Genomic DNA, 12867 nt, shown 5'->3' on the forward strand with positions numbered 1-12867 from the left:
AGCCTGTTGTGTAAGGAGGGACAAAGTTTGTTCTTTGGCTCTAGACTTCCTCATTCTCCCTTTCTCATTCCACATTCCATGAGAGGGAAGGACAATTCTTTTCAGTGGCCAATTGTACTGAGCCCAAATCATGTTTCAGATCAGCTGGGGAAACACTGTTAGCCCTGCAAGACCTTCCTCCCTGGGAAGAAAATGGGCTGGCCATGAGTTTCCCAGTGTGTCACCTGCCTTCAGACAAAGTGGAGCAGAAAGGTCTTTTTGATAACTTGATTTTTATCATGCACCCAAGCTAGTGCCCCAGCACCACGGGAGACAAGTACAAAAAAATTAAAATAAAACTACAAACCCAACACAAAACAACAGCAGCCACAGTTCCACACACTGAATGTTTACAATCCAAAGCCATGAGCCAATGGAGAGACTCCCTTGTTAATCACAGAGGGTTTTTTTTTGTTGTTGTTGTTGTTTTGTAGAGGGATTTGTGCAGAAACTCCTTTGAAATAACACAACGACTTCAAAGATCAAGGTGCCCAGAAAAAGGAACAAAGCCTGGGGGATCAGTAGGGTTGCTAATTCCATCACATGCTGACTCAGGGCAATCACAGGCACTGCTCTGACACCTGAACGGGGAACAACGAAGCCTCGTGCCACCGCCAAGAACAAACCCACTGGGCAGCAGTGTACCCTTCCCAGTCCCTGAAGCCCAGGGGCTCTAGTGTACATGGCGACTCCAGTCTGCCCCGACCTCCCTACTGCCCAATGCAGAGCATACCTCAAAATTATGAACAGATGTGAAAGACGGTCATGTAATGCTGAGTAAATGACACCACCACCAAAAACAGCCTTAGCTACCTGTAAAGGCTGAATCCATCAGGTAAGAGTGGTGGAACCAGTATTTGAACTTGGTCTGTGAGGCTCTAGAGCCTGGGTACTGCCCAAACACTCTGCACCAAAGATTATGCAAAATCAGATTCCCATCTCCATCATCAAGCAGATATTTACAAGATCATCTGCATAGGAAAAAAATGCAAGATAGGAACTGAAAGGTTAAAAATGATGCTTTCTCTGAATGAGGATTTTAAGAATTTTTTTCCCTGATATCCTTATTAAACTTTCTACATTTTCTAAAATGAACATAAAAGTAATACATGAGGAAGATGAATTGGTGGCTGTAAGAGGCTCAGGTTTCCAGTGAAAGCAATCTGCAATTATTATTTCAGGGCCTCATCCTATGTTTTCCCTCTGATGGACAAAGATACAAAGTACAGTGAGGAGTCCTTCACCATATGTGAGAGTTTGCCTTTTTATTCTGGAGCTAATACGTTTAACTGAAAAATCTTCCCTCAAAGAGATTATAACAATCTTTCTTCTTCAAACTTCCAGGGGCTCTGTTCCACCAGCCTACATATACACAGTGACTGAGGAACTAAGGAAATGTTTGGGGATTGGCAGATTCTAAAGCTACCCTTGCCTTTCAACCACCCACACAAACCTAAAAGAAGGGACCTGATTTATTAACGTGCACAGCAATGTGGCATACAGTGGAGTTGCAAATGCTGACCCCTTAGGCTGAAAGAAATGGCAAGGAGTCTCCCTATAAAGCCTCAGCATCTCAGTGATTTTGTCACCATGGAAACAGCCCTGTGAGCTGTAAGGCAGGTGTGGACCTGTGTGTACAAGTGCAAGATCTGCTTCAGAGAGATGGGTGCCTGACATCCCAATCTTATTCCACTCAAGATCCAACACACGAGCAGCTTAGATCCTGACCTGGCACAGTGGAAGTTCTCAGTTACTGTGTGCTGTTGTCCTCAGCATTTACATCATATTTCCCAGAAAACAAAGCTAGACGCATATATATTCCCAGAATACATTCCCACCTCGAAGTCTCGGCAAACACGTTCATGGAGAAGGTACAATGAGGGTTGCAGTACCAGTTTCCTAAGAACACCAGGTGGCCATCAGGTGGACTAGCTATTTTCCTGCGGGGATCATGTGACTCTGGAGAAGGAATATATGGAGGAGGTCTGAGGACAGAGTTAAGGTACGTCTTGGTACAGCTAGTAACCTCCAGCCAATGGATGCTCTAATAGCAGAAAGGAATATAGCCATTTGATTGATACACTCAGTGGCAGCCACAGTATGTGCTCTGATTTTAGATGCTGTTTTGGTTTTTCCCTTTGGCTGGGGCTGTGGAGATGATTGGAAAGAGATGGGGCTGGAGTTGCTTTCCCTGAACCAACAAGATAATTCTGACCCAGAACATTACGTTGCCCACCAATTGGATAGCTCCCCAAAGAGGCCTCTGAGAAATATCTATTCTCAGTCTACAAGTCTCAAAATGAAACCTGTGAACCACCACATTTACATATCCTAGAGGAATACCTTACGGCCTCCCTGAAAGCACCATTATGGCCATTTGCAAATGTTGTTAATAATTCTTTTAGAAGCTTTGGTTCTGCCTCCAACATTAAATGGTACCCTGCAACCTTTAGTGGTTGCATTGTTTAAAAACCTTTTCTTTCTCTTCCTTTTCTTTTTCTTTCTTTCAAGATGGAGTTTCGCTCTTGTTGTCCAGGCTAGAGTGCAATGGTGTGATCTTGGCTCACTCCAACCTCCACCTGCCAGGTTCAAGCAATTCTCCTGCCTCAGCTTCCTGAGTAGCTGGAATTACAGGCATGCACCACCACGCCAGACTAATTTTTTTGCATTTTTAGTATAGACAGGGTTTCGCCATGTTGACCAGGCTGGTCTTGAACTCCTGACTTTAAGTGATCTGCCTGCTTCAGCCTCCCAAAGTGCTGGGATTGCAGGCGTGAGCCACCGCGCCCAGCCTTTCTTTCCATCTTTCTGATAACTTGGGTGATGCTCTGAGATAAAGCATATATAACATTGTAATGTCCTAGGTGTAAGACAATCGATGGGCAGGATTGTCACATAAGATCACGCCTGTCTCTCTGGCACTTGCTAATAGTGACAGTGCTAACTGGCACAGGCACCTCTCTCCCTTCTCTCATCCATGGCAGACTTTTGGGCTGGCTGGTTTTCCTGACATTCACTGAGCTTATTATTGTTATTGTTATTATTATTTTAGCATTCAGCTTTTCATATCCCTCCCACCCATTGGTATCTGTGTCTCAGATTAATTTCCACCAGATGTGAGTGTCTGGACTTCTCCAAGATTTGTTATTTTCCCTCCATGTTCCTAACCTTCTTCAGGCCATTTGTGTGATTTCTCTGACCTCACTAGTGTTTCCAACACCTTCCAAATTAGTGTCATCTGTGACTTTCCTTCACATGCTCTTTTCTCCCCTTCACAGATCATTAATAAAGAAGTTAAACAAGACCAGACCAACAGCATACTCTAAAGCAAATGACAAAGGGTTGGGAGAGCCAGCGTCCTCCCTGTGCGCCAGCCCTGGCACAGGAAGGATGTAATGTAATGCAACAACACTCTGCTAGACGCCTCCCGCCTCTGGCCCATGGTCATTTATCACCACTGTTTGTTTACGATTTCTCAGCCAGATTTCAGGTCCTGAGAGTGTGGTCATATCTAAGCCAACATGCACTGCTTTGCCAGGTAACCCTTATGAGCTTCAGAAAAACCCACAAGAACTTGCTCTCCAATCTGCGTAAAAGCTTCTACTTCACCCCCCAAGTCCATCACCCTTGAAAGCAAAAAGAGGTGGACTGAGACTTTATTATCCTTTTCTCTTTTCATTAGCTATAATTAATTATTTGTTAAATATTCATTGACTTTCATGTTATTCGTTAGATTTTTCTTTTAGCTGAAAGAAACCCTCTGCTTCAAACATGGACTAATTCACACTCTCCAACAATCAACTTTCCTTTGCTATACCCAAGTGTTATAAAAATCAAAGATAACTGGAGAAGGTATATTTATAGGGTAAACATACTTTATAAGGCCTGCTAGAAAATGTGTACCTGGCTTGGGTGTAGCTATGGCCATAGGAATAGATTTCCTTTCTTCTGCCTTTTCTTTCACCTCCCAAATTCACCAACCCCAGTATCAACCACTTTCCTCTCTTTACAGATACAGTACACTCTCCTGAGCCCAGAAGTAACAATAATAGTGATATGCTTATATTCTACCTAGGGTTGAATACTCACCAAGCACCAGTCATGGCTTGGCATCTTACTCAACTCATCACAGCCCTGGGGGTGTCACAACCTTCCTCAAAGGAGAAAATGGAGGGGAGAGATGGAAGGTAACTTACCCAAGGTCATCCAAACCTGGGCCTATCTGAATCCAGAGACCACACTGTTAGTCACCCCACCACAATGTTATCCAGTCTTCCATAGATAAGGGTCTTCATCACTTTTTCTGAGTCACTGGCTCCTCTCTCTGCTGAGGAACACAGACATTCTGTTTGCGGGGATGTGCATACATCCACATTGAAGTCTGTTAACCCTATCAGGGGATTTGCAGAGCCTCCAGGGTTTACAGATGCCTGCTTGAGAATCTGTGCACTACTTTAAGCTCCTCCAGGATATGAATCACACTTTGTTCACTTCCTTGACTCCAGTACTGAGATGTATATCCAGTACATCTCCAGTACTAAGATGAAGAAATATTTTTTGAATGAATTACTAATTGCAAAGACCGTGAATAGGATATTCAAGGTGAAGCTCTAAACAGTAGCTTTGTAAGCCTGAATAGAAGACATAAATATACAGATATCTTCCAGAGGAGTAGAGGAGCAAAATAAAAGGAGGAAGTGGGGACAGAGAAAAAGCAAAAACATCTTACTTTGCCCAGGAATTGATTTTGCAATTGGAAGTAGGCAGAGACATTGTCATGTGGGTTCTAAAACTTCTCGTAGCTACTTCTGGTTAGTTCTCATATTAACTCCTGAAAAGAGATTACTGAAAGCTTCTTCTGCAGAAAAATAATATACTTAGAATTTCAAGATGGGAAGCCAATTATCAAGAGCAATCAAAATCTCATACTGTACCCCTTAACCCACAGAATTCTTGATCCCTAGAGATCTCAGGGAGGACTGCAAGAGCCAATGGCAACTTCTTCCTCTCACTAGGCCCCTTTCAACCTTCTACAACTCCTGGGTTTTTGTTTTTCCACAGATCGCTGCCCCTTACATGTGTCCCTATTCTATAACTACTGATTTTGCTTTGCAATCTCCTTTTCTTTAAGAGTTAGAGGAGCCACTCACTCTTGAAGTTAGACTTCAGCCATGCTTTAAACTCATCAGTCTGCACATTACTGCAATAAGAGGACAGAGATTCCCCTGCTGATACGCAGGAAAATGGTCAAGTGCCTAGGTCAAAAGCCTGCCTTTCCCTTGGCCAGACCGACTGGACATCTGGGGAAAGCAGAACTCCGAGTTCCTTCTCAGTGCCCCCACCACCCCCAACAATGGCCTGCCCCAGCTTTGACACCCAAGGCAGAAATCTGGAGGCATTCTCAAGTCTGTCCTTTATCTTACCTCTTCATCCAAGTCCTTCTGGCTTCACTTCCTAGTCCTATCTCCAATTTATCCACTTGTCTGCATCTCCACTACTGCTGCCCTGGGTCAGCGCCATCAATTCTCTCACAGATCATGGAACAGCCTCTACTTCTGCTCTTCCTGCCATGACAATTCATCCTCTACACAGCAGTCAGGGTTGTTCTACAACATAAATCAAATCATGTCATGTCCCTGTTTAAAGTCCTCCAACATCTGCTCATTTTCCTTAGGCTAAAATCTAAACTCTCTACCTTGTCCTAAAAGGTCCTACATTTTCTGCCCCCTTCCCTCTTCTCCATCCTCATCTCACTGTTTCGTGCTCTACCCAGAGTTATGGTCTTCAAGCTTCTTCAGCCCATAAGCTCCTTCCTACCTCCAGCTTTTGCATGCCTGCCTGAGACCACCTCCCAAATGTACACCTTGGCATGGATACCTCCTGACTTGTAAGACTTGGCTTACTAAGCACATTTTAAGACTTGGCTTAAAACTTACTTCCTTGGAGAGATGCTTGCTGAACATCCTTTCTTAAGTAGGTTCCTCATGTTAATCTCAGTATCTTCCTGATTTCCATCAAAGCAATGACCAAAATGTACAAGGCTTCTATTGAGATATTTAATTATTTATGTTCTTTCCCTTGACTAGATGGCAAGGTCCACAGGGTAGCAAGCATGGCAATCATTTTTTTTTTGAGACAGAGTTTTGCTCTTGTTGCCCAAGCTGGAGTGCAATGGTGCAATCTTGGCTCATTGCAACCTCTGCCTCCTGGGTTCAAGTGATTCTCCTGTCTCAGTCTCCTGAGTAGCTGGGCTTACAGGCATGTGCCACCATACCCAGCTAATTTTTGAATTTTTAGTAGAAACAGGGTTTCACCATGTTAGCTAGGCTGGTTTCAAACTCCTGACCTCAGGTGATCCACCTGCCTCGACCTCCCAAAGTGCTGGGATTACAGGCATGAGCCACCATGCCCGGCCAACCATAGCAATCTTATTCATCATTGGTTTCCTGACATCTAATGAAGAACTTAACCATTTGGTGAAAGAATGGACAAATGAGTGAATAATAAATAAATAAATGAATAAATGAAAGTCTTAGTAGCCAATGGCACAAGAAAGAGATATATCAGATCCTCAGTTATACAAACTCTGAATTGCATTAAAAGCACCCATAGGCACCACTGTACAGGAAGTGTAAAAGAAAACCTGCGCTTTGCATAGAAACCTCCACTTTGTATAGAAACCTCTGCTTTGTATAGCGCTCAGAGCTCTTTCCTTCACATTTTTTTTCTTTTTGGCAGTCATTAAATTTCTCTAGTCCCCGGACAAGCACAGGCTGAGTGCCCAGATCCTTTCTGCTAAAAGAAGGCAGGACAGACATGAACTTCCTAGTCAAAATAAAACATCTCCTACATCCTTCTTTCATTCTTCCAGAGGGGAGGCATGGCAGGGAGTTCCACTGGGCCTTCCAGCACTGCTTCTATTTGTGAAATGTCTCTTTCTCATATTTTTACTCACCATAACATTGTCCATGTGCTGGTGGCATACAGCTACAGACTGCATCTACTAGCATCACAGCCCCATGCCAAAACTTGTTAATGCCACATCTGTACTTTTATGAATTGGGTCCTAAAAATTTGCATATGTTTTCAATCAAAAAAGACTAATCCCTTTCTAGTGGTTTAAGAAATAAAAACTTGTGTTTTCTGCTCAATTATAAGAGTTCACAGTAAAAGCTCAAACATTCAAATGTCAAGGCAGATGTGGCACTAAATCTCACAAGGTGCCTCAATTTGCTCGTCCATTGCCCACTTCATTGATGTTCACAAACCCAGATGTCTCTGGGGCTGGGGTGGGGGCATCCAAGGAAAGCACCTTCATTCCACGCAAATGAAGAAGTATTTGCTGATACAAATGATACCTACATCAAGTGGATTTCCCTGAAGGAAAGTTACGGAGAATTGAGCGGCTGCTTTTCACACATTTTGCAAAGCAAGATAGATAGGAAATACAGTTAGGGCTCCAAGAGCACATTTTCATAATTGAAAGTATATGTGCATGTGGGGTTTGGGGGTTTGGTGGTGAGAGGCGTGGTTGAATATGCATTGCCAGAGATGCCTATGAGGGCAACAGCTTGCTGGAAATGTGATCCCATGGAGTCTCTAGAAGAAACCCAGAACTATGAGGCTGGTCACAGGTAAATCTTAGACATAAGAAAACAAGAGTGTGGATGATCCAACAGGGAGGGGGAGTATAGAGAGAATTTGGAAGCAGAATATAGGAATATATGGTGGGTGCAAGCAGCATAGACTACATAATCAGGGGCACTCAGGGCAAACGAACATGAAAATTTCAAGACGGTGACAGCAGAGTTTTAACCTAAGAGTGGAACCCTTCTCAGTGTAGGGCCTGTGGACGGCACAAGACACACACTGATAAAACCAGGCCTGGGTGTGAGGTTTAAGAAGGGAAAGGCCAGCTCTAGGGGCTGTCAAAACTCTTTCGTAAAGTAAACTTTCCCCAGTCCACTGTGTGCTCAGAAAATATCATTCTTGAATGATCAGAGTGAGACAAATAAATCATGTCTGGACTTTGTCTCCAGAAGCGGCAAAAAAGGGAGGAGCTGATGGGGTTGTTATGCTAATTCCAATTTGTTGTAATTTTTAGAGAGACTTTTTCTAAATTATGATTCATTTCAGCACCAGAACTCCAGATTCAACTGAGAGCCTTCTGATGCTATTATGAGCATATTACTGATGCCTAGTAAAATAACATCTTGTAATGTTTCTTTTATAGGGGCCATAAATCAAAACATTCAAAACAGTTAATTTTTAATGTGCCACTATTATCTATCCTTAGTTATAAATTTAATGTTTCCTAAGGCCTCATGGATTGTAATGCAACTCAAAACATGCAACAGCTGCTCAAAAACAGAAGGTTCCCCCAGTATCTCATTATTTAAATCCTTAAAGATATGGTTTTAAAAGCCTGAGGATATCTAAGCAAACTTGTTTAAAGGAGTCATAAAGAAAGATAAGTAGTTTTCCTCTGAAGCATATGAAATTTATTACAGCATACTAAAGAAGGATTATATATTGACTAAATTTCTAAAAACATTTATTTTCTGGGGTGCATGGTGTTTGGGGAAATAAAGAAATAAAGGGGATAAATAGGGCTTAACACAATTGTCTGCATTTGCCTTAAGCAAGGCAAGATTTTCTGTTGGTCTTGGAGCCAATTCCATCGTGAGGATAACAACACCGTTCATATCTCAGGGTGTCATGAATCTTGTGAAAGGACAATAAAAAGTCTTCATTATTCCAGAGGACACACAAGTGTAGCCTAGCACCCTGATACTCATGATGGCAGAAGTAGCTTCACAGAATAGCCCCAAGTAGGAGCTATACTTTTCAAGACAACTCCCAAACTCTTAGAACTTTCCTTTACCTACCTACCCTATGCATGTTTGGGGCAGGCTTCACAGGTTTGCTTTTTAATGCCATAAAACCCTTTCTTCTCATTTCTTTTTACTTATGTCAATCTCCACTTTTATTAGCTTTTCTGTGTGAGTAAATATGACATTTCTCTTAATGTTTTCCCTGGATAGAGAATTGCTCCCATAGAACATCCAGAGCTTCTCTGATTTCCCCACTTCCGCATACTAACAAGCTTTCCTATGGAGCGATTTTGCATCTGGAAGTGTTCATTCCAGTGCTGTTTTCCCCCGTACCAAGAAAATGGAGAAGAGATGAGATACTCCTGTATTAACATGAAGCAGGCTTTACTGGCAGCAAATGGATCCAGGAGGCATTACACCTTTACTATGTAAAAGATGTTGTACCTGAAAACAACCAACCTGTGAACGTCCCCCTCAGTACGGAAAAAAAAGGAAACTGACCCATTAGTGGGACCAATAACGGGTTCAACTAAGAAGTAAAACACAACAGTGAAACTCACCCACAGGCAAAACTTCCAGTTCTAGGTAAAACTTCACCTGAAGCACCACTTGCCATGCTATGCGAAGAAGGCAAGACTCGGGGGAAAAACACACATGCTAGGTTATCCCAAAGAATTGTCCCACACCTGTTGATTCTCCAGCACTGTGACATTTCATGCTTGCCCCAGAATAAAGAACTATACATTGAATATTTTCTGATCAGAAAAATTCACTATGGCACACGATCTACTACATTCCTTGTTCAGAGTAAAATGTCATATGTAATGTTGTCAGGTTTAATACTATATTCTATGTAACCATATGTATATTCAACTCCAGGGAGCTTGTGACTTGGTGTTAAACAGACTGCAGTACACAGGAGAGGTGCAATTCCCAGCAGCAAAAGTTGCTAGACTTCAACGTTCCATTTATAACCATGTGGTAATTACATGTGTCACTATTCAATCGTAATGCAGACAGGACGTAAATAAAGGGTGAGCTCTTAATAACTAAAGATCAGCTTTTAAAAGTACAAAACCTCCCGATAAATACAATGTGTGCAAAGCCCCACAGAAGTATAATTTTTAAAAAGCAACAGATAAAATGTCACTAATGAGACCTGCTAATAAGAATATTTCTATTCTAATTCATTTAAAGAATTACAGTTACCCATTCACCATTACTATGCCTTGATCCTTGTGTTTTCTTCAGAACTGCCATAGAAGAGATGGCACAATCCATTAAACAGGCTTCTTAGAGATGATAGTTTCAGCTCCATGAAGATAGATAGTTTTATTTTCCTTATTCCTTGCCAAATATTTGACACAACCAGAAGGACGTGAGAGTCACACCACACTGGCATATCTGGTAAAAGCAAGCTGTCGGCTGAAAACCACGACTGGAGAATTGTGACAATTTCTGAGTCCACAATCATGCCTTAAAAAGTGTGTATAAATCCTAGTAAGGGCATAGTTTACATCTCAAATAACATAGAAACATTTGAATCGTGCTAAACCCAGCCCCAACAAGGCAGAGCGGTAATGTGATCATGGGGTGGGGAGGTGAGGTAGGATGGAGGGGGCTCTTGGGAAGGGTCGGGGCACGCGGACATTCTGCGCTCACAGAACACAGTAGCAAACACAGGGCACAATTCACAAACATCAGCGAGCACAATTGAGCACGCACACAATACAATACTAGAATGCAATTTTTTAAGAAAAATGATATAAAAGATGGTTTCTCACCCCTCAAAACAAAACTGGAACTTTGGTTTACAGGCCCGGCTATGCCCATATGCCCTCCTCGTCATCCTGCGGCCGGCCCGAGGTGGGGAGGTGCACAGAGAGGAGGGGAGCACCAGAATGAAAGAAGAGAAGGTTAGTTACACCGAGATGCACTGGAAAGGCACACTAATCTTCACTTTGTATTTTAATCTTAAAGACTGAGGAAAAAAATCCCCAGTAACTTAAGTTCCACATCACCGACTTGTCAAATATATAACCAAGTTTTGTATCTATGGCAACCCACACACAAAAACATTCCACCCACCCAGCTCTGACTCTGTGTCAAGATTGGATTAGAAGATTAAAATTAGTCTACATTAGCAGATGATTATTTTTTTGGAAGGCATGCAATCTGAATTGCATATGCCTAAGGAGTAGATTAAACCTTTTAAGTAAGCAGAGAAGTAATTATAGTAATCAAATACCCTTAATTTCTCTTAAGCTTAAAGTATCAATAAAGGCTGAAGAAGAATTAAAAAACACACACAACTCCATCTACTTGGGTGGAACAAACTTTTCAGCATGCGATAATTCATATTGGTTATTCCACAAAGGCTCAAACATGCTGCGATCTCCTTAGTTGACAGCTTCTATTTTGCTCTCAGCATGTAAGAGGATGCACTCGCGATGGAATGATTAGACAGTTGCATGGAACGATTATACATTTGCAATCAAATAGTTTCAAAGAAAAGAGAGGTAAACTTTCAATTCAGTAGAATGCTTGTAGAAAGAAAGTTTTGCTTAACTTAAAATTGTGTTCAACTATGGATAAACTGAAACTCCTTTGGCTTGAATTCTTGTTGAAAAGTGTTTCCAAAATAGCTCTGGTAACTTTCCTCACTTAGTGAAGTGGCTAATACACAGGAAAATGGAATCTTTGAAGACTGAAGTATATCCACCATAGCAAAGTCCCTGTTTTGAACAATTCCCACAGTTTAATGCAAGGATTGAAACACAGCCTGGTGTCACACTTAATTTGAGAGCTGCAATTTTTAATAGATCTCCAATGAAGTCAGATTTTGCCATGATTTGCTTCTGGTTTTGAAAATCAGGAAGAGGAAAAAAAATAACTTGGAACATTTTCTCATTAGTTGACTCCTTATTGGTTAAGCTGTCATATTATTAGGTTGAATCCTATGAAAATGCCAATATTTGGCCATTTTTACTTACAAAAATAGCAGTTTCATACAGTTTGACCTAATCTGGCCAATAGACCTAGTCATTTTTATCTGTTCAAAGATTTATTTTTCAAATAACTTTCAATACAGTTTATTTACTTTATAGTTCTATGTATTCTGTTTTATGCATTAAAAAAATATTCTGAGAAGAGATTCAGAGAGTTCATCATACTGCCAAAGGGATCCATGGCCCACAAAGGTTAAGAATCCCTGACTGACTTGAGTCAATTGAGTAATCTGCACAGAGTCTGAACTGGACAACTCAGTATGAATTTTCACTTGACAGCTTAGGTAGGAATATTCTGGCAAAAAATAAAACACATTGATTATTTTAGCTGGGCCTTCCTACATAAAAATTATCTGTGTTTATTATTAAACAGTCTAATAATTGCTCTTGGCGAGAAACTTCCCTTTCCCTATGTGACTTAGGAAAAAAGTATTTTTACATTCATTTAACTTCCTCTCTGTCCCTGGAGAAAAGCAAAGTTGATGTTCCTTTTCATCTTCATAAAGGAAGAAAGTTTATAGCATGAGACCCTAGGGCATTCATAAATGGGTTTCAAGGGGTCTAGCAACCCCTTGAAATTCAATGAAGAAAGTTGTTGAGTATGTGCGCAAATATATTTCTCTGGATGGAGGCCCTAGCTTTCATCATAAGATTCTTGACCCCCAAAATCGCTGCTGTAGAAAAATTCCAAGCATAGAAAGATGCTATGGTTTGCCAAAGTCACAAGTCAAAATAGGAGGCTTTCTCTAAAATACAGCTTACAGCCCCTGTGGACTTCTTCCTAAATAGCTACAAAATAACTTTCCTTGCAGAGCAGTTTATTTCATTTCACATTTAAAACCCAATAGCATGCATACATTCATTTTGTTCCACATCCACTCCTATCGGGTTTTAATTTTTAAAAGAGAAGAAAGTAGGCAAAAGAAAAGCCACTGCCACCGAAACCTACTACTATTTTCTTAACAGTGAAATGTGGTCTAATGCAA

At 41.4% G+C, this 12867-nt stretch overlaps 1 protein-coding gene across 10 annotated transcripts in view; it reads right to left on the minus strand.

Annotated features, from left to right (window-relative positions):
- Window positions 1–12867, minus strand: part of ERC2 (ELKS/RAB6-interacting/CAST family member 2) — a 958416-nt gene that overhangs the window by 170172 nt on the left and 775377 nt on the right. For 3 of the 10 annotated variants that reach the window (XR_010338994.1, XR_010338995.1, XM_064367214.1), the window contains exon 18: window positions 10658–10723. The exons of the other annotated variants lie outside the window; for them this stretch is intronic. Coding sequence is in view for 1 of the 3 variants with exons in the window: in XM_064367214.1 (XP_064223284.1) it covers window positions 10697–10723 (27 nt within the window). In the remaining 2 variants the exon portion in view is untranslated. The remainder of the gene's footprint in view (window positions 1–10657; window positions 10724–12867) is intronic. 10 annotated transcript variants of the gene reach the window in all.

This window comes from Aotus nancymaae, unplaced genomic scaffold (assembly GCF_030222135.1).
Source record: "Aotus nancymaae isolate 86718 unplaced genomic scaffold, 86718_ANA_hifiasm-v0.15.2.pri h1tg000067l, whole genome shotgun sequence".
Lineage (NCBI taxonomy): Eukaryota > Metazoa > Chordata > Mammalia > Primates > Aotidae > Aotus > Aotus nancymaae.